At 35.8% G+C, this 23,116-nt stretch overlaps 1 protein-coding gene across 1 annotated transcript in view; it reads left to right on the top strand.

Annotated features, from left to right (window-relative positions):
• HEATR5A (HEAT repeat containing 5A) overlaps positions 1-23,116 on the top strand; it is a gene marked incomplete at its 5' end in the record, with an annotated part of 90,049 nt that overhangs the window by 61,854 nt on the left and 5,079 nt on the right. The window contains 11 exons of the mRNA XM_008567158.1: positions 3,112-3,291; positions 4,789-5,028; positions 6,690-6,871; positions 8,781-8,849; positions 10,435-10,614; positions 12,363-12,585; positions 14,808-15,056; positions 16,754-16,881; positions 18,182-18,329; positions 19,544-19,816; positions 21,458-21,682. Of these exons, the coding sequence (XP_008565380.1) occupies positions 3,112-3,291; positions 4,789-5,028; positions 6,690-6,871; positions 8,781-8,849; positions 10,435-10,614; positions 12,363-12,585; positions 14,808-15,056; positions 16,754-16,881; positions 18,182-18,329; positions 19,544-19,816; positions 21,458-21,682 (2,097 nt within the window). The remainder of the gene's footprint in view (positions 1-3,111; positions 3,292-4,788; positions 5,029-6,689; positions 6,872-8,780; positions 8,850-10,434; positions 10,615-12,362; positions 12,586-14,807; positions 15,057-16,753; positions 16,882-18,181; positions 18,330-19,543; positions 19,817-21,457; positions 21,683-23,116) is intronic.

Consider the following 23,116-nt stretch of genomic DNA (forward strand, 5'->3'; position numbering starts at 1 on the left):
TTTTTTTTTTTTGTCTTTTTCCGTGTCCGGCAACGGATCGCAACCCTCAGTGTCGCCCCCGTACCGGACCGGGACCGGCAACGGGATCGCAACCCCTGGCGTTGCCCCCGCGCCTCGCTCAGCCAGTGAGCGGGAACCGGTCTGTATGTGGGATCCGAACCCTCGGCAGGAGCGCAGCCGCGCTTCCCAAGCGGCGCACTAGCGCAGTGCGCCACTGGGCCGGCCCCCAGTAGTCATACTTTTAGATAGTCACAGACTTCACAAAGCTTTCAGTATCTTAGAGCTTTCAGTTTTTTTATTTTTATTTTTATTTTTTTTTAAGTATTTATTTTTTTTTTTTTTGTCTTTTTCCGTGTCCGGCAACGGATCGCAACCCTCAGTGTAGATCCATAATGTGTTTTACTGTCAATAACCTGTGCTCTTTAAATTAGAGTTTTATTATTAAAAGTTTTGCTCCAACTCGAGTAAATCATTATGGCTGGACTGGTGTAATAAACATCAAACAGGTTGCTGAAGTCATTTGTAAACTATTTTGTGATTACTTAACCTTAACCAAAGAAATTTTAATCTTCTAACAATGTCAGATATTCTCCCCAAAGTGACCTTCAGTTTATATTCACCACAGAAATTATCTATATCTGTTTCTTTAGGCTTTAATTGTGTAAACATGCTGGTACATGTTCTTACAATATAGAATTAGCTATGTGAGTAAAGTTATAGTAAAGAACTCATATAATTGCTTTTTTAAAATTTTATGATTTTTCAAACCCATCAAAAATTTGAAAGAACCATGCAGTGGACACATAGATTCATCTAATATCTTTATGAACTCATTTTATATATATCTCTTCCTGTCCATACACACATGAACCTTTTGCCAGATCATCTGAAAGCAGACACCAGGCCTGATGACATTTTACCCCTAAGTACTTCAGTTTGGAAGGGAACAAGGTTGCAAAGAAAGGAGGACTTGGCGTGGTTTCGTCATTCCTTCTGCTTTTGGTCTTTGCACCTTTCACAGAGCTTCCGACAGCGCCATGCTGGATAGAGCATCCGGAGGTTCACAACTTCTGTGGTCTGTAGGAGCCACTATGAGGAGGGCCCAGGAAAGAATTTGCATTTTCAATGGAAAACAAGTGGTAGTTACTAATTATGATGACTTTGTATTTTGGATCTGGATTTGCTGCACCTTTCTCTATAGTAAGACACCAACAGCTTAAGAAATAAGGATGTTTTGGGCCAAGCCCATGGCACACTCGGGAGAGTGCGGCGCTGGGAGTGCAGCAGCGCTCCTGCCGCGGTTCAGATTCTATATAGGGATGACCGGTGCGCTCACAGCGCTCACTGGCTGAGCGCGGTGCGGCTGGTCTCAAAAAGGACAAAAAAAAAAAAAAAAGAAATAAGGATGTTTTGGATCATCCATTTAACAGATACGAGGAGCGTTTTAAGAGGTGCAGTCTCTTTGATAACTGGATCAAACTCTTGAACTCATAGCATACAAGGTGTGTTTATAAACAAACTTATTACATAAAAATTAAAAAATATTTCAGTTTGCATTTTCCAAGATGAAGAATATTCTCCTACATNCGCTCACTGGCTGAGCGCGGTGCGGCTGGTCTCAAAAAGGACAAAAAAAAAAAAAAAAGAAATAAGGATGTTTTGGATCATCCATTTAACAGATACGAGGAGCATTTTAAGAGGTGCAGTCTCTTTGATAACTGGATCAAACTCTTGAACTCATAGCATACAAGGTGTGTTTATAAACAAACTTATGACATAAAAATTAAAAAATATTTCAGTTTGCATTTTCCAAGATGAAGAATATTCTCCTACATGATCACACACCATTTCTACACCTGGGAAAGTCAACATTGATTTAATAGCAACATAGAATTTACAGTCCTCACACAGATTTCCCCAGTTATCCAAAAATGTCCTTTATGACACCTTCCTACCCCCTTCATCCCTACATATAGATATAGGATTCAGTCATGACTCACTGCATTAGCTATTACATCTTTTTAGACCTCTAATCTGAAACATTTCTACTGTCTTCCTCTGATATTTAAAAGATAATTCCTATTTAAAATAGTCTAAATAGTACCATAATCTTTAGAATCTAAATGCTTTTATGAATGCTAGATGGGTTAATCTTCAAGAGAAAATTTATTCTTTTGGCATTTTCAGAATTAAAGGAAATAGATGCTAGATCAAGGCTTGTATTTTTCCCTTTGAGATTCTTTATTGCTTTGCAGTTAGAATATTGTCTAGTGATTTATGTTAACTCAGTAGTCCACAATAGCTTAGTTAAGTGGTAATTAAACACTGTTCTCTGTACCATGGTTCTTTTCTGTTTGGGCTTTACTCCCATGTTAATAAATTTAAAGTCTTTTTACCAGAATGAGGAAAACTTAATTATGTTTATTTATTGAAATTAACTTTAGACTAGAGAAAATAATCATATCTGGAAATGGTGGATAAAATTTATAAGTATTGAACATTATTTGGGTAAAAATGTTTACCTAAATTAAGAAGTCATGTTAATAACTCAATAAATATTTTTATCTTTCAATGACATTACTATACGTAAAAAAAAAGCTATATAGGATCATAAATAATTCCAAACTTTAACTGTGAACTAAAATGGACCTCAGTAGATTAAGACACAATATTTGGACTAGTTCTTTAAAATATATTTGTATCTGGGCCGGCCCGGTGGCGCACTCGGTAGAGTGCGGCGCTTGGGAGCGCGGCGGCGCTCCCTCCGAGGGTTCAGATCCCATATAAAGACCGGTCCACTCACTGGTTGAGCACGGTATGGGCACGACACCGAGGGTTGCGATCCCGTTGCCAGTCGCGGTACGGGCGCGACACCGAGGGTTGCGAGCGGTATGGGCACGACACCGAGGGTTGCGATCCCGTTGCCAGTCGCGGTACGGGCGCAACACCGAGGGTTGCGATCCCGTTACCGGTCACGAAAAAAGACAAAAAGGAAAAAAATATATATATATATTTGTATCTAATATTTTAAAAAGCTACTGAATGTGTGTGCTTCTCATATGGCAGTTTTGTTTTCTGTATTACTTAGATCATCGATTTTCTTCTTGTCAGATGCTAATATCAGAGAAATGGGCCTTGAAGGGGCATTATTGACCTTACTAGACAAAGAGACAGATGAAAGATTGTGCCATGATATCAAAGAGACTTTAAATCATATGCTCACATCTATGGCAGTAGAAAAACTCTCCCTTTGGTTAAAGCTTTGTAAAGATGTTCTCGCCACATCAGCTGGTAAGTACTGGTGATTATTAGTTGAAATTAAAAAGTTGAAAATAAAAACTTTATATAAAATTGTTTGCCATGACAATTTATCAGTCTTGTCTGAATAATTTGGATTATAATTGTCTGGTGTTGCTTTTTTCAAATGAAGATTCTAGTTTTAGTGTTTTAGAATTCTCTTTAATTTGAAAAATATAAATCCAACACTTAAGCCTGCTTTTTTTCCTCTTTTGATTGTCTCAGATGACTTTCCTGTCATAAAACAAAAATAGAGTTGATATTTATGCTATAAAATGTATGATCTAATTTATAGTGGCCCCATCATTTCTTTTCATACATATATTTGCAGGATTTTCTCATATCAGTATAATAGAAAACTCACCAAAGTTATGACATTTTGAATGAGCCAGTTTCTCCCCATTTAATAGTGTTAATTTCAAATAGTATTAGAAAATAGTGTTATTTTCCTAATGTCTTTGCTAATACAAGATAGTTGTTATTGAGAGTGTATTTGAATCTTTAAAATCTATATCATTGGTGCAAGAGAGAAAATAAATGAGAAGAAGAAAGAAGATAGAAACCAGTTCTGTTCTAGAAATTGTACATGATTCAGAGATTTAATCCTTTAACCCATCCTGTGAATAGGCAGTATTATTCCATTTTATAGAAGAGAAAACAGGCTTGAAGAGGTAAGTAACTTGCTCAAAGACACAAGCAGATAGATTCAATCCTAAGCCTATATAACTTTAAAAATCCATGAGCCTTCCTCTGTATTTCAGTAGCTGCCAACTCAGGTTACCCAAGCCTTATAATTTATTGTAGCTCTGATCTCTGGATTATGTGAAAGGAAAAAAGGTGCCATAAAATTCCTGGAATTTTTTGTATTCTCCTCTACCTTCATTCTTATTGGTCCTCTTCTCTTCTAGTAATTTACACCTGCTCTTTCAACCACTATGCTCTGTATGTTTTCTTTTTTTAGTGTTGTCTTCTATCCCACTACTTAAGCACTTACAAAGACTTCTCCTTTAAAAGAAAATGTGTATGTGTGTACATAGCGGATTACATTTTTCTTATGTCTCACTTAGCTTTTTAAAATTTTATATTTATACCGCCTGGCCTTGCTGGCTTAATTTTATTTTGCCAATAATCTTATTTTAATTCTTTATCCTCTGTAGTGTGGCTCCATCCCTTCTTATTAGGAAAACAACTTTCAGGTTCTCTTGAATTCTTATTTATAAGACAGGACTTTGCAATAACTTTGTTACATCATTGGTTTTTACTTTGAATATAATTTAACAACTCTGTCATTTTGACCTGGAAAAGTCCTTATAGCATTTCCTTTAGACAACACCATTATTTATAAATACTAGACCTGATTATTTGATGTTATTAAAAAAGATATATGATTGATGAACAGTAATTCTAGTCTGAATTTGAAGTCATTTTTTGTTTCTTTATTAATATATCTTCCAACCAATTATAATTACATGTATTCTCTCTTGATAAAAGATTTTACAGCTGTAACTTGTGTGGATACAATGCAAGAGGAAGAAGGAGATAAAGGGGATGATGCCTCGGTCCTGACCACCAGAAATGATGAAAAATCCCATCCTTTTACCAATCCCCGATGGACTACTAGAGTCTTTGCTGCTGAATGTGTCTGTAGGATAATTAATCAGTGTGAGAATGCAAACAGTGCACATTTTGACATTGCCTTAGCACAAGAAATGAAAAAAAGGGATTCAAGAAGTAAGTGGCATAGTAATGAAAAGACCAGATGCCACATGTAGAAATGCTGTCTGCTAATGGTTTTAATATAAACTTAAAAAACAAAACTAGGGCCGGCCCGGTGGCGCACTGCTACAGTGCGCCGCTTGGGAGCGCGGCGGCGCTCCCGCCGAGGGTTCGGATCCCACATACAGACCGGCTGCTCACTGGCTGAGCGAGGTGCTGGCGCAACACCTAGGGTTGTAATCCCGTTGCCGGTCCCAGTCCGGGCGCGACACTGAGGGTTGCGATCCGTTGCCGGTCACGAAAAAAGACAAAAAAGGAAAAAAAAAAAAAAAACTAAAAGATTGTTTTTATTCTTCCAAATCAATTATGAAACTTTATTGCAATATTTATATAGGCTACAAAGTTACTATTTTTTAATTTTTAAATACATTTTTAAAGATTAAGCTTCTTAAATTGGCATTCACTTTTGCTTAGGAAGTAGTATGTGCATTAACTAGATTCTAAAAATTATTTTCTGAATTGTAACATATCAATTTTTGCCTATTCGTTATTTTGGTGTAATGGATATTATCTAAAAACGTTTGAGCCTATCTAAGTGTAATCAAACATGATTATAAGACCATTTTGATCTCTTATTCAATTTTATTATTATTACCTATATGTTATTATTATTCTCTATATATGGTTCGATGTCTTCTCAAATTCACTCAAGCACATATGTTCAAAGGCACAATGCACATTTCTAAATGCCTTAGAAGTATTCTTACCAGACAAAAGAATTACAAAGCCAAATGTTGCTATTGCCAGTCTAATTATGAATTAGGTATCTCTGATTTAATTAGTTTTCAGGCAAGTGTTTATGGAGTTTCTTATTTGTGATGAGCACTGTGTTAGGTACTTATAGGTATGAAAGTGGTATGCAGCAGATACTAATTCCTGTGCTCACAATTAAAATTGTAGTCGACACTTACTGAGATACATTGGTTTCTTCAGTGTGAACTGTAACTCTATTATTCTTTGAATTAGTCCCAAATATATTCTAGGTAAAGGTTAGTTATACCCCTAAATATTTTATTATTGGAACACTACTAAATGAATTTCATATGTCTCTTCCCAGGAGAATTATTATATCAAAGAATGTATTCTGGGAATGAAAGGAATTCTCATTTATCATTTCTATAGCCAGAAATGTTCTTATACCCCCAACATTTGTATGTTTAGCAACACATGCAAAAATAAGATAATCTAGTCCATATAAAGAAACATATGAAACTTTTTAAAAAAGGATCATTAAGTCTGTTAGCTTCAACTTGACATAAAGAGAATAAATTACTGGCTAATTTATCAAATCCCAACATTTCCTTAGTGCCAATTTATGTACTTTTGTCAGAAAGTCTGAACAAAATTTTTATTTAAGTATTATTAGCAGTCTTTTAAAGGATGCTAATTCTGCCTTTGGTTTTTGAATAGCTGCATATAATTACTTACTTTGGGATAATTTTTGTGTATTTGCAGTGTGCATTAAATTCAGCTTAAAGATTGTATTTAACAAACAGTAGATCAAATCAGAGGTACTTAAAAGTCTAGGTATGAAATTAAAGGAGAAATTATCACTTAACATAAATCTTAGTTCTAGCATATTCTTTTTTTTGATAAAATATTTTTTAATCTTATAGATGACTTTTTGGTGCTACATCTTGCTGACTTGATTCGCATGGCTTTTATGGCTGCCACAGATCATAGTGACCAGCTCCGTCTTTCTGGCCTTGAAACACTGTTAGTTGTTATTCGGCGATTTGCAGCTATTCCAGAACCAGAGTTTCCAGGTCATGTGATTCTGGAACAGTATCAAGCCAATGTAAGCACTTTCTGCTAGAGAATTTTATTAGGCACACTAACTGGCCTGTCACCTTTTAATTCATAAATGAGTATATATCTCTACTAATATCACCAGTATAATCAGTATATAGAACATACATATGTTTGAAGAAGAAATTGTCAGCAAATATTTTATAAAGTTTCAAGGAAAAGCAAAATGGTACATAAAACAGGTCTTTTATAACTTTAAATTTTCGTAATTAAACCTTGCTAATTTGGGGGAATAAAGGACTTTAGTAATGAAATCCCTTACAAAATATTTGAATAAGCAACATAACATTAAATCATTACTAAATATTCTATTTAGGTTATATGCATGTTTTACCTTCAAATCATTACTCCTAGAATAGAATAGTATATATAACCTCCTTTTTTTTCTTCTTAAGGAAGGATTTGGGTTTCTGTTACTGATTCTGTGATCTTTTGTAACTGATTGTGTTTGGCTGGTGCACTGAGTAATCTAGAAAGAGCAAAGAAGATAAAATCATCACCTGTCTTGTAATCTTCTAATAGCATTCATCCGAGGATATCTCCTATTATGATTCAGAGACAGTTTCTGATGGCTAGCAGTTAGGGAGACCAGAGCAGTTCACTAGTTAATTAGTCTATGTCTGTTTCTATTGCTTATAACAAAATAATGATGATTTAAAAGAAAACGAAATTTATTGCTTACTGTTTTGGAGACTGGGAAGTCCGGAGAACACTTAAGGTGAGGGCCTTCTATGCTGGTGGCTACAGCAATGCAGGGGTCTCAAGGGTAGAAAATAGTGGAGCAAAAAGAGTCTAACCACTCATGTGCTCTTCTTTTAAAGCCCTCAGAACCATGCCTCTGACCACCATTACTAATGGAGAACACTTAAGGTGAGGGCCTTCTATGCTGGTGGCTACAGCAATGCAGGGGTCTCAAGGGTAGAAAATAGTGGAGCAAAAAGAGTCCAACCACTCATGTGCTCTTCTTTTAAAGCCCTCAGAACCATGCCTCTGACCACCATTACTAATTCATTCACTATGGCATGGTCCTGCAATCTAATCACCTCTTCAAGGTCCCACCTTTCAGTTACCATAGTAGGACTTCCCACCCACAACGGTTACAGTGGGAATTAAGCTTTTAATGTATGAGCTTTGGGGACACAATTCAATCAATCCACAGCAGTTAGCAGTCTCCATCACTTCCTCCCAGCAGGTAATACCAATGTATGTTTAGGCAGAAAGCAAAAGGAAGGGATTCAAGTTACACAGAATTATCATATTAGTATAAAATACTAATATGGTACTTTCAAAAGTTCATGGAAAGATTTGTATTATCTTTCACCTCTATTTTTCCAGAAACTTTTTGAAGTATCCTCGTATTATAATTCAACTTAATTAGGGGGAGCCCTGTTATATTTTTAGCCGTCTTACAATTGTAAGTGATAGAAATACAATTACAACTCACTTAAGGAGAAAAGGGAAATTATTGTCAGGAGTCTCTTAGTTGGCTCAGCTTTCTTTTGCACTGGCTTTATTCTCAGGTTTGCTGTCTCCAAGTGATACAAGGATGGCTGTCTTAGTACCCAGCGCCTTATAAAAAGACAGTGCTTCTTTCTCAGTATTCCCAGCAAAAGTCTTGAGAGCTTTCACTGTTCCGGCGTGGGTTCCTGGAGCCAGACAGTGCTGTCAGCTCCAAAGCAACAACATGGACTGAGGGTTGGGAAGAGAAATGATTCCCCAAAGGAAAAATTGGGATGCAGTTACTAGGTAACTACTAGGTTACCAGGGAAGATATGCTGAGCAGGGCAAAAACAACAGGTGTCCGTAATACCTATTATAAATAAATAATTTTAAAATAACGTTTAATAGAGAACTTGTGCTATCTTACTGATGTTTGATATGTTTTAATTTCTTGCCAGGTAGGAGCAGCACTTAGACCAGCCTTTACTTCAGAGACACCACCTGACGTCACTGCCAAAGCATGTCAGGTAAATGGTTAAAAATATGAAGCTTTTTCCTAGTTAGTATTTGATTCCAAGTTTTTTCTTTGTATTTATCTTACCATCAATCTCATCTTACCCTTTTCCTCTTCTTTTTATTTTTTATTTATCTATTTTTTTTGGTGGCTGACCAGTACAGGAATCTGAACCCTTGACCTTGGTGTTACAACATATAAAGCTACATGACCACGCCAGTTGCTGGGCTCTTTTACCTGCCGGTAATCCTGCCCCGACTGGGCCAATTGTCGAGCTAGGGCTGGGTCTGGAGCTCACAGACCCCTAAAGCCCATTTACAGACTGGGTCACAAACCCTTCACACGCCAGGCTGGGTCCCCAGACCCCTCACAAGCCAGGCTAGGTCACCAGACCCCTCACACACCAGGCTAGGTCACCAGACCCCTTACATGCAGGTCTTTGAGCTAGGTAACTGGCAAACAGGTCCTTGGAAGTCTTAGGTTGGAAAGCATGGCCGCTTGTGTGGTGGCGGCTGCTGGAGGCAGTAAACTCCAGCCAAGGTGGCACCGAGCAGGTGCTCTAACTCCGCCCAGGCGCTCTAACTCCACCTACACACAACCTCTTCATAGCAAATGCTCAGCAAGATTCTGAACATCTGAGGGGCCCTGACCATTTTCTATATTTTCCTAACAACACATCACTCTAACCAACTGAGCTGACTGGCCAACCCTAATATACAATTTTAAACAGTTGTTTTTCTTGGGTTGAGTTGTCAAACACTATCCAGCCCTGATGAACTGAAGTAATTAAGAGCAGGACTGGCATGAATAAATTAATTGTAAATATAATGGAAAAATATAATTTTAAGTCAGTTCTTTCAACTGACCTTTATTCAGTGTATTTAAGATACATTTGAGTGCTTTCAATATTCAGAGAACTATGTTAATGTTATACTGAGTTTCTAATTTATCATCAATTTATTATATGTTCTCGATGTAAGCAGCTGGAAATCTTTTGTGAAATGAGACAAGAACTAAATAAATTCACAGAGGAGAAAAAAATAAATTTTCCATAGAAAAAGAAATATAACACTTGGAAAAACCATAGACAACCCCTGATAATTAAGTAAATTTTCTGCGTTGCTGAATTATTAGTGATGTTTTGTTTTTAAAATTAAAAATATATCATCTTCAAAAGATCCAAAATCTTCATCAGGGCTTTGCATGTTAAGTGCTTTATCTTTTAAGTTGCATTAGTTAACCACACAATCTCTGGTTTTAAAATAATGAGATGAAATAGTCAAGATTAGAAATTTAATTCAAATATTAATCCAAACATTTATGGTTATAATTTTATGGCTTCATTTCTCCATATTAATAACACTGAAAATTCTTCAATTTATGTACTTAGTAGCACTGGTTTCCTTGTTTCAACCTTAGACTTCATTCTCTTTTGAAATGCTGACTTCTGACTATCGCTGTCAGCCACATTCCATTGGGTTTTTTGATAGCAAGATGGTGTTGGTGACTGAATTCCTGAGATGTGGGTGAACTCTGCTGATCTCACAAGTAGATATTTAAAATTCTTAAATATAACTTTTGATTTCCTTAAAAACCAGGTTTGTAGTGCCTGGATAGCAAGTGGAGTTGTAAGTGACCTTAATGATCTCCGAAGAATTCATCAGTTGCTTGTTTCATCATTAACAAAAATACAGGCTGGAAAAGAAGCTCTAAGTCACCTGTATAATGAAAGTGCTTCTACCATGGAGATCTTAGCTGTGCTAAAAGCCTGGGCAGAGGTTGGTACTTCTTTATTTATAACTGGAATTTTGGAAATTGTTAATAAACACCTTAGGGTATAAACTGAAATTAACTGTTTAAAATACAAGTAAATCTATTTTTAAGGTAAACAAAAGAATTCCAACCTGGTATTTATATGTTAATTGACATGTTAATCAAGCATTCTAAAAAGTCCTCCATTGTCTGTTATCTACTGTAAGCAGGAAGAGTTATGAGCCAGAGACTTTATAATAACCAATGAAAATTAATTTTTATTGAAATCTGAAATATTGGAAATACGGGTCTGCTTGTATGTTCTATCAACTCTGTAACACGTACTTTAATGTTTTTTTAATGCTCTTTCATAGAATGCTTTTGAATATTAAAGTCATTTTCTTTTCCAAGAATAAAGATTTCCAAGAAATCTTATCGTAAAATGCTTAACTTTTCTGTGTTTACTTTCCAAAACAGGAGAAAATTATATTATTTTTAAGTTTACTGTGGAAATGTTTGAGCATATGCAAAAGTAGAATAGTTTGATGAATTCACATATACCCATCACCCAACTTCTGCAGTTATCAAACAAGGCCAATCTTGGTTCATCTGTCATTTTAACGAAGGTATATAGTCTCAGATTACAACTGAGAAAATTAACCAACATGTATGAAAAGGGTTTCCTCTAGTGGAGCTACTTTAAACCTGAAGGATGTAGAATATCTATTTTTATCATTACTTAGGGTTAACAAACCTCAGTTAGGAAGTAGTTCGGCCTAGATTTAATAAACTAGATCCAATTATCTTTAACTCTTTATGGTTTAAAGAATCAACTCTTTATGCTTTTAAACATGCTTTTACTAGAGTAAACTAATTCTGTAACCTATTTTACAAATAATTTTCTGCTCACATGGTATTATTTTTAATAATTTAAATCTCTGCACTCTTGCTTAAGCCCATTGCCTTCTCCTGTTCTTTCCTCAGTAAAGATAATGACTGACCAACATATTCTTCGTAATTGAGGTCTGTAGTCCCTTATCTAAAAATCCTTGGAACAAGATGTGATCATATTTGGAATTCAGGATTTTAGGGATTTTAGGAAAGTAATACAGTACATATTCCATGTATCCATCTAGGAAGTCTGGAGCGATACCTTAGAATCTGTACTCAAACTGTGTTGTATAGAGATTATAAACAGCCTCACATGCAAAGTTAGTCAGTTTTGCCACCAGATTAGCTTTCCACAAACTTAAATTTTTCAGAGCTTTTTGGATTTTAGAATTGTGGTTAAAGGGATAGTGCATGTTATGTACTATGTTGAATATTTTAACATTCCGTAGCCCATTACATATTTATGTAAACTATTTGTAGTGATTTAGTGGTAAGTTTGAATGAATATATTTTCAGTTTTTCAGTTCAGAGATGGCTGCCTGGAGCCATATATTGAGATGGATTATTAGATTATAACCAGATTTAGTGAGAAAGAGTGCTATGATCAATTATTTATAGCTGTCATGGATGTAAATGTGCAAAGTGGCAGCATATTTACCAGGTATTTGTTATCTCTAATGTATCTCATTGAAGATAGTATTTTTGGATCTCTCTACCCCAGTTTTGTGTGTGTGGTTACACATGTATGCCTTCTTGGTATCACAATGCATTTCAAGTCCAATATGCTCAAAGATAAGTCTGCCTTTTCAGGAAGATATAAAAATATTATGGCACCTTTTCAGCATATAAAAGATTTTCCTACTTATGAATTAACCTTCAACAGGTCTACATAATTGCTGTACAAAAACATAAAAATCATAAACAATCTTTGAAGACTACCACCTGTTCAGAAGAAAATGTCAGAAATGGGTCACATCCAACAGATGGTTTGCTTGACTTAGTCTACGCAGATCTTGGCACACTGAGCAGACTCTGGCTAGCTGCACTTCAGGATTTTGCTCTCTTAACTTTGCCTTCAGAATTTGCCTCCCAACTTCCTGTTGAAGGTAAGGAGATAAAATACTTAAATAATTCCTAGGGTGACAGTAACTTATATTTTCAAAACTTCTACAATAGCAGATAATGTTTATCTGAAACATTTCCCCCAAAATAATTTTCATTCACAGAATAAGCATGCAAGAGTTGCTTCAGGGTAGACACTAAGAAGTTGATTCACGAGGTCATAAGGCATACACATATCTTATGTACAAGATACTGCCAACTTACTCTCCAAAGTAGTTATAACAATTTATACGCCCACCAGCAACATGTTTCTTTATACCTTCCCAACATGATGTATCTTCATACTTAATAGTTTTTGCTAATCTGATGGAATAGTATTTCATTGTTTAATTTCCTTGATCGAAAATCTTTTTTGATTTATGGGCTAAATTACTTCTTCCATAAATAACCTAATCATAATCTTTGTCCATTTGCTGTTTGGTGTTTATCATTTTCTTATTGATTCATTAATCCTTTTTATCTATTATTTAGTGCTCTTCCTTTATGGTTATATATCTTACAGATATTTTTTCCCAATCTGTAGCTTGTCCTTTCTTTTATGTTTTTAAAATTAATATAATCAGTCATTGATGGTTTGTGTTTTTGTGTGTTACCTGAGTCATTTTTTACTTAAGATCATAAAAATCTATAAGCTTTACAGCTTTGCCTTTTACATTTTAAACTTTAGTTAAAATGGAATTTATTTTATATGTGTGGAATGGGAATAGGGATCTAATTGTATAGTCAGTTACTAATACTGCATTTTATGGGTTGGATATGGGGTAGCCACTCTTAAACTTCTTTGTTATTCCAAAATGTCTTAGCTATTTTTCGTTCTTGACTTTTTAACATGAATTTTAGAGTGTTTGTTATGCTTTTTCAATAGTATAAAAATGGAAACAAAATGGAAATAAACTGATTTATTAACAGTCTAACAGCAAAATGAATGACAGACATATATCAACATAAGTAAATCTCAAAAACATAGGTGGAAAAATCAAAAAGGATGCCTACAGTATGATGCCTTTTTTTTTTTCCCTTTTTGTCTTTTTTACTGACCGGTAACGGGATCGCAACCCTCGGTGTCGCGCCCGTACCGGGGACCGGCAACGGGATCGCAACCCTCGGTGTTGCGCCCACACCGCACTCAGCCAGTGAGCAGGAACCGGTCTCCACATGGGATCTGAACCCTCGGCGGGAGCGCCGCCACACTCCCAAGCAGCACACTCTCCAGTGCGCCACCGGGCCGGCCCCAGTATGATGCCTTTTAAGTAAACTTTTAAAAACAAAAAATAATAGTATATAATTTATGAATATATACATTATTGTGAAAGTATAAGACCATACTTAGGAGTGATTCACACTGACTTGAGTAAAGTGGTTGTTGAAGGAGGAGCAAGTATTAGTGGTGTAACAAAGTCTTTTTTAAGGAGAAAAGTAAGAGATTTAAGAAAATGAGGCAGGGGCCGGCCCGGTGGCACACTGGAGAGTGCGCCGCTTGGGAGCGCGGCGGCGCTCCCGCCAAGGGTTCGGATCCCATGTGGAGACCGGTTCCCACTCACTGGCTGAGCGTGGTGCGGGCGCAACACCGAGGGTTGCGATCCCGTTGCCGGTCCCCGGTACGGGCGTGACACCGAGGGTTGCGATCCCGTTACCGGTCAGTAAAAAAGACAAAAAAGAAAAAAAAAAAGAAAGAAAATGAGGCAGAATGTTTATGTCAGTCTTGGAAGTGGTTAAATCGTTACTGGTATTTATTTAAAACATACCTATATACATATTTTGTTTTGAAATATTTTATGATCAAATTATAAAATGTTAAGAATTAGCCTGCAAATTTCTTTTAAAGTTAAAGGTAAATCAGCCTTATGACCAAACAATTGTATTCCCAGGGGAAATAAAAACATCAATAACAAAATATTGATAACATAGTGGCATGAATGAATCTCTAAAAACATTGTTAGGGGGAAAAAAAAAAAGTTAGTCACAAACCAGTACATACTGTATATATGATTTCATTTATATGAAGTCCAAGAACAGGCAAAACTAATCTGTGCTGATAAAAATCAGAAAGTACTTGTTTTGGGGTGTAGGGGACTGAAAAGGAATACAAGAGAATTTTCAGAGTGATGGAAATAATCTGTATCTTGTAACAGAGAAAAGAGAAAATGTACTGGAAGCTAATCTCTTTTATTCCTCCTGAAACTGTTTGCTTCCTATTTTTTGGTAGGTGGTGCTTTCTACACAGCAGAGACTAGTGAAAATGCAAAATTACATTATTACGACTCCTGGGCACTTATCCTCCATGCTACCGCATTGTGGCTTACAAGCACGGGCTTTGTTGTTGCTGACCCAGATGAAGGAGCATCTAATCTCTCAAGGCCTGTAACACCAACTTCCATGTGTCAGGGTTCGTCATCTGGGGTGACAGTAAAGTCCCCCGAGGATGTCTACACTGATAGATTCCATCTTATTTTAGGTCAGTAAAAGAGCTTACAAACTTACAGCCCTACAGGGGTTTTTCTCTTTTTCTTTTAGGTGGCTGGCCAATTCTTGAATTGTGTTTCAATGTCTGTCTCCTCTTGGTGGCTATCACCTCATGCTTTGTTAGGTGTTAAGTGTAGCCTGTATATAACTGGGTAAACTTGTACATATTTTATAAAACTACAAATTTTATTATAATAATTCTAGAATCCTATTACAAGTTGGTTTCATCATCAAGTCAAATAAATTATAGAGACTGTAGGAGAAGCCCAGTTCTTTACACATGATTTTTATTCCTTTTTCATTTTTTTAATTTTTGGTTTGGGTGTTTTTTTGGTTTGTTTTTGGCACTGGCCAGTATGGGGATCAGAACCCTTGACCTGGGTGTTACAACACTGCACTCTAACCAACTGAGCTAAATGGTCAGCCTACCACATGATTTTTAAAACATCCATGTAGTGTCTACAAATGTTCTGAATTTCTTGGTATATATATAAAAATATATCAGTATGCTAAGGGATTTTCCCCTTTCTTTCCCCAATCTTTCTCAAAGATTGCAAGGTTCAAGAAAGTATGTTCAATGGCACAGATTTGTAGGCAAGTATTAAAGGTCAGAGATTAATTAGATTTTTAGATTTATGATTTTTAACCCATTTTTTTAGCTTTCCTGGAATTTCATTTTTAAAGTGAGATATCTTTCTATGATAACACAGTGGACTTCTAGAATAAATAAAATAATTTTTTATATATGTTTAACCTAGTTCTAAGGAAATAAACTGTAAGATCATTACCCATAAAGAAGTTACTGATTAAATGAAATATGAGGGTTGTAAATGGTAAATCAAATAAAATTTGTGGTCATAGAACTTCTATTATTATTCATTCCCAGGCCAGACATCACCAGATTTCTATATCCTTGAGCATATTAAGAATTTGTTTCCAGTTGCCTTAGGATGAGAGCTTTTTAAAAACAAACTTTTATAGAATGAAGGATTGCAGAGTTGTTGCAAGCTTAAGCTGTTCATTCAGTTCAACTACCTGAGTTTAAATTCTGGCTGACCTTGAACAAATTAAATTACTCAAGCTCACAATTACTATTTGTCAATTAAAAATAAAAATTTAAATTAATAGATAAATTACGTAAGCTCCCTGTCTCAAAATGAGTGGTAATAATAGTATCTACGTCATCAGGTATTATGAGACGTTAATAAAATTATATGTATAAGAGGGAGGGGGAGAAAGGAGGAATTGGTAAAGGGACATGAAAATCAACTACATTGTGTAAAAAAATAAAAATAAAATTATAACATAAGTTTTAAAAAAAATTATATGTATAAAGCACAGTGCCTGATACATGGTAATCACTCGATAAATTTCAGTGAAATTAAAGTTATGAAACTCTACATGTTAAGTTCTCTGGTATAATTTCATTGTAATTTTTGCATCTTTGAACTATTTCGTAGCAACTGAGCGGTAGTGCACAAGCCTAGTTGAAACTATTCTTGGTGTATGTGTAGGTAAAAACAAACTTTTAAGGGACTTGCCTCATAACTTAATTAAAAATTAAAATCATTGTGATTTAATTTTCATTACCTTTTTGCTAAGCTTATATGTATATAATATCAAAATAGATTATTTAACTTCATAAGCTAAGAATCTCAAAGAAGCATCCTTCTCTTTTGCTTTCCACAGGAATCAGTGTGGAATTTCTATGTTCCTTACGCTCAGATGCAACCATGGAAAGCATTACTGCTTGTTTACATGCCTTACAGGCCCTCCTAGATGTTCCTTTGCCCAGATCTAAAATTGGCAGTGATCAGGTGATTTCTTGTTTTTTGTCAGCCTTCTGTAGATTTTAAGAAACAAATATGTTCAGATTACTATAGCAAACAGAAAGTGAACACAGAAGTAAAAAGAAAACTAAACAGCTGCACAGGTAGGCCTTGGTTCTGAAATGCCATCAGCATATGTGGTGACACAGGAGCAATCATGCCATTGACTCTGCCACTTTCTGTGATAATAGGAAGATTCTATATTGCATTGTCCAGCTCAGCAGCCAAAAGTTACATGTAGCATGCATTCTTTGTCTCTTTCTGCTGCTGTGTACCCTACTCTTTGTATAAGTATATATCTTATATTCCATTTCCCCAAGGAAGAATCTAATTGGTTCATGTAGTTACTGTCCTTTACAGAGTATTCCTGTTGGCTGAGTTCTCCCTCCAGGTCGTTTTTAAGACACTGCTGACCAGCCTATCGGTGAAGTCAAGCACTAATATTTGACCCAATTGGGGCCGTGGTAAAAGGATTACTATACAAAGGAGACTTCCTTTGACTGCTTTTCTCAAGGGCAAGCATGCACTGTGCGGGCATTCTTGGCATCATATATTATCCAGTATATTAATTTTGTTATCATTGACTCTTGGGTGTTAAGATAAACAGTAGAATGATTTGCTCTCTACCTAGACTCCATTATTTGAGCTGTCAGCACTACCATTTGTTAGGTTTAAAGCATTAATCAGGTTCCTACCTGACTTGGATTGGACTTGAACTCTTTGTGCTTGTTTTCTCTGTGTGTTAAAACAAGTATTATAATGACTGATTTACTCTATTTTCAAAGATGAAAGAAAACAACCAGAGTAACCAATAAAAAAAAGAAGGGAAAATTTCTTGAGTGTATTTTATTCTTTAGAGAGATATTCATTCTATGCTTATTAACTTTCATCCACTTTTCATGTCATACTTCTCCCTCATTCTTTATTTCTACTAGAAAACTTAATATAAATCTGGGAATCTACATGTCAGTCCTTGTATTCTTTTAGCCAAATTTCCCGTCTTGTTTTGGGAATTTTCTTTTCTGTTTTCCCAGTTTAGGATCTGTGTGAAAATGATCTTTTGTCCTAGTGCCATCTCCCACAAGATGAGACAAAAAAAATCTGGAGTTGGTTTTAGGTAGAGCAAATGTTCCACAACTTTATCATACTAACACCTTTATTCTTTATGAGCAATTGGTTATATTCTTGTTCTGAATTTTTTCATGGCATTTAACATTGGTATTTTTACCAAAATAAAATAATAATGTGTAATTCCAATACAGTGTCCACTACATGTTTTCTATAATAGGACTTGGGTATCGAGTTGTTGAATGTGCTACATCGAGTAATTCTGACCAGAGAATCACCTTCCATTCAATTGGCCTCACTTGAAGTGGTAAGGCAGATTATCTATGCAGCTCAAGAACATGTGAAGGAGAAAAGACGAAGTGCAGAAGGTAGATATTAACTCATAAGGCTAAATTAGTCACATAGCATTATTATTTTTTAAAGTATTATGTAATGTATCTTGAGATCGCTAGGTATGGCTTTATTTATTTATTTATCTATTTATTTATTTATTTATTTTTATTATTATTTTTTTTGGTTGGGGGAGCAACTGGCTGGTGCTGGGATCCAAACCTTTGGCATTGGTGTTATCAGCACCACACTCTAACCAATTGAGTAACTGGCCAGCCCCTCCAGGCTAGGCATGACTTTAAATCCTCTCATTTATCTCTGCTTATTATTATTATTTTTTTGGTTGGGGGAGCAACTGGCTGGTGCTGGGATCCAAACCTTTGGCATTGGTGTTATCAGCACCACACTCTAACCAGTTGAGTAACTGGCCAGCCCCTCCAGGCTAGGCATGACTTTAAATCCTCTCATTTATCTCTGCCTGTTAGTTTGGATATTGCTAGTAGCTAAATTACTATTCTTTGGGAAAATGAGAATTTTAACAGAACTTGGGAGAAAAAAAAATCCCTTATACTACTAGAGTGTTTGCTTTAGCTGTGTTTATCAGTGTACATTAAAAGACTACTGACAATTTTTTAATGACTTAGGTTTGTACAATACTTGTTTTATAAGTCTCATATGGTATTGGTGAATTTATCATGTAAGATTACATTTGACTACATAGTATAATAGAAAACCCAATATAACAGTGGATTTAAAAACCCAAGGATTTATTCTGTCATCTTAAAAGAAATCCAGAGATAGGCAGTCTAGGGTTGGTATGGTAGCTTCTTAAAGACATCAGGGACTTAGGTTCCTGTCTTTCTGCCCAGCCACTATCAATACCTAAGGTCACTGCTGGAGCTCCAGCTACCAGGTTTACATTCTTACCAGCAAGCAGGAGTTAACTGGGCAATATTTTAAGGCTCACAGGGTTACAAGGATTTCTTTTTATCCATTGCAATAAGAAGTCATAATAAATGCCATGGCCAGCTCTGTGTCCCATTAATATGTATAATCAGTTTTTTTTTTTTTAAAGTCATCATGATGAAGACAACTACTTTTACTTCTATAACTGCTTTCTCCTTCAGTCGTGGTAACACGTAAGACTTTTGCCATTAAATGTGTTACCTATAACAGAAATTTACTAAATTGCCATCTACCAGAAGCAGAGCAAATAAAGTATTTATTAAGCACTATTCTTCCTGTCTTTTAGTTGATGATGGAGCTGCTGAAAAGGAGACCCTGCCAGAGTTTGGAGAGGGAAAGGACACAGGAGGACTTGTGCCTGGAAAGTCTTTGGTCTTTGCAACATTGGAATTGTGCGTATGCATTCTAGTTAGACAACTCCCAGAACTAAATCCTAAATTGACAGGTAATCCAGGAGTAAAAGCTACAAAGCCACAGATGCTGTCAGAAGATGGAAGTAGATTGGTTTCAGCTGCACTGGTTATTCTCTCTGAACTTCCTGCAGTGTGCTCCCCCGAAGGTATGCTGTAGTATGGGATTGCTTTAATTGACCTGGAAGGAGAAAAATGGTTTTAAATATATAATGGAGCTTAGCTGCTAATCTTTTTCTCATTAAAGTAATGCTAACTGAAATGTTTGGGCATTACATTCTAGCAATTTGTTTTACTAAAAGGTTGAAAGTCAGAATAGAGACAGCAAGCACTATAGATGGATATGCTCTTCAGTGATTGACAGTATTTTCAACCAGTCAGTGACAGTTATTAGCTCTTGAGCTTTTTTAGTATATCTAATGGTCTTTTCCTACCTCAGTGATGACAGATGATTGTGCTTATATCCAGTTCTGTTTGGGATCGAGTCCATACTCTTTAACATAGCATTTAAGTCTCTCCATATAGCTCTGCTGAGTCGTTGCCCTTTTGCTGAGTCGTTGCCCTTTTCCTGATTCCTTCTGTGCAAATCCTAAACCCAGGAGACTTCATGTGTATCCTTGTTCTGTGCTATTGTATATGCTGTTTAAAATGCTCTGCTTTTTAAACTTTTTCTTCTTTCAAATTCAACTACAGGCCTACCTCATCTATAAAGCCTTCCCTTAAAACACTCTAGCTCATATTGAGTTTTGTTTTATCCTGTATATGCACATGTTATTTCTATATGTAGATCTCTACTTTTATTTGTCACGTAGAGGCATTATATGTAATCGATTATTATGTATAAATCGTAAATATATAACAGATGTACGTGTCTTGTTTCCAAATAATTTTTTATACTCTGAAATCTAGCTCACAATAGGTATTTGGTACTTAATAGATACTTCTTAATTGGTAAGCATATTTCTGCTTAAATGTGTCCAGACCAATTTGTATGCTATTTTATTTTTAGCCTCATGACTTTAAGCTTCATTTTTAATTAAAACCTGTACTCCTTGTTCTCACACACATACACCAAGAGTGGCAGAAAAAGTGACTAGAAAAGGATTAGAGGTAAAAATACACTATAAGTCTCGTTGAGTAGTCAACTGGGAAAATTTCCCAGTCTCTGGGAAAATTAAATTGCCCATTTTAGTTTCTTCGCTTTCATTTTAAACTTATAACTGACTTTTCAACTCCTTAGTGGCCATGAAAACTTTTAATATGTTGTACTGAGTGGATCTCCACAAATGCCTTGGAAAATAGTTTAATATAAAATTAATTCAAATGGATAGTGGTGATGGTTGTATAACATTGTGAATGTACTTAATATCATTGGATTGTATACTTAAAAATGGTTAAAATAATAAACTTTATGTTATGTATAATTTTAGGTTATATATATTTTTAAACATAGTAAAAAAATTAAAAACTCATTTGTCAAGTACCAAATAAAACAAAATAAGACAGCAAAAGCATAATGATACTAAGTGATACAATTTATTTTTTAAGTGATACAATTTAAATAACATCTGCAATTATTGCTATCAAAATTTAATCCAACATTAAAAATTTTAATAAAGTTTCTAAAATTACCTTAACAGTTATAATCCTTTATGAGAAATCTTGAAAAGTAAGATTTCTTTGTCAGACAATCTCTGACATTGTCTTACTTATAGGTGACTTATTTTTAGGAACCATAGATGTATGAGAATAGGCTGAAATCCACATGTTTAAAAAAATATATCTTACAGGAAGCATCTCAGTTCTCCCTACTATATTGTACCTCACGATTGGGGTCCTCAGAGAAACTGCTGTGAAGTTACCTGGGGGCCAGTTATCTTCAACGGTTGCAGCTTCCCTCCAGGCTCTCAAAGGAATATTATCTTCTCCCATGGCCCGAGCAGAGAAGAGCCATGCTGCATGGACTGACCTTCTCCAAAGTGCTTTAACAACAGTTCTTGACTGTTGCGATCCAGGTAATTAAGGCTGTTTGGAAGCAGTTGTTCAGTTTGTTTTAAAAAAGTACAACAGCAGTTTTTTGAGGATAAGCTATTTACTGGATTGTATTTGGCAGTCCCACCTAGAGGAGACCATATCCACTACTATGTATTTAGAGGAAGTAGATAGAAAATACCTGTGTTCTCATTTTAGCATTTTTAACCTTTAATGTGATTAAGTAGCTGGAAGCCTGTATGTTGACATAGTACATTTGTTTTAAAATGTAGTATGATCCATGTCCGACAGAACTTTTTAAGATGCACAGTTTACTGAAAGGTGCATAAGCCATGCATAATAAATATAAAGCCAATCTGGTTCATCACTCTAGTATTTACTAGCTAAGTGACTAGACAAGCTACCCACTTTCTCTGAGCCTTAGTTTTCTCATTAAAAAGTAAGGATATTATGTTGCAGGAAACTGTTAGAGCAGTAACATATGAAAAGCATCTTGCTTATTACCTGGCATATGTCTCTAAATTGGCAGTATAGTTTTCAATATCCATTAAAATTTGTTTTTTTCTTTTCTTATTATTGTGTGGTTTTTATTTTCAATAGTATGTTATAGTGAGTGTAAAAAGTCTTTAGACATATCTCTGCCTTCCTTGTTCTGTTTATAAATGTCACAGTTCGGGGCCAGCCCGGTGGCGCACTGCTACAGTGTGCCGCTTGGGAGCGCGGCGGCGCTCCCGCCGAGGGTTCGGATCCCACATACAGACCGGCCGCTCACTGGCTGAGCGAGATGCGGGCGCAGCACCGAGGGTTGCGATCCCGTTGCCGGTCCCGGTCCGGTACGGGCACGACACTGAGGGTTGCGATCCGTTGCCAGTCACGAAAAAAGACAAGAAGGAAAAAAATAAATAAATAAATGTCACAGTTCACCATATTTGATTTTATGTTTAAAAAGTTTTTAATTAAATTCAGCATTTTTTGACCACCAACTTTGCCCAAAGTTGGGAGTCTAGTGGAGTCTAGTTTCTATAAGGTGCTGTAGGGTTTGATTTAATAGCATAAGGAGTTTCCAAAAGCAAAAATAATGTTTCAATTATCGCTGTTTTTCTACTACAATAAAAAGGGTTCTAATTGGCAAAAAAAAAAGAGGAATTAGCATTGTTTGAGTGAATCAGACAGAGTGTCACAAGTAGAGTTCTCTGGAAGCACATGCTAAGATGAAGTTTGGGATTATCGCTGTTTTTCTACTACAATAAAAAGGGTTCTAATTGGCAAAAAAAAAAGAGGAATTAGCATTGTTTGGGTGAATCAGACAGAGTGTCACAAGTAGAGTTCTCTGGAAGCACATGCTAAGATGAAGTTTGGGGAGCAAGAGGTTTATTAAGGAACAACATCTGTGAACAGAAGAAGGGGAAGCAGAATTGGGCAAAAGAACTGCAATGCAGTTCCCCAGCAAATCTCAG

The sequence above is a fragment of the Galeopterus variegatus genome, unplaced genomic scaffold (assembly GCF_000696425.1).
Source record: "Galeopterus variegatus unplaced genomic scaffold, G_variegatus-3.0.2 Scaffold299, whole genome shotgun sequence".
Lineage (NCBI taxonomy): Eukaryota > Metazoa > Chordata > Mammalia > Dermoptera > Cynocephalidae > Galeopterus > Galeopterus variegatus.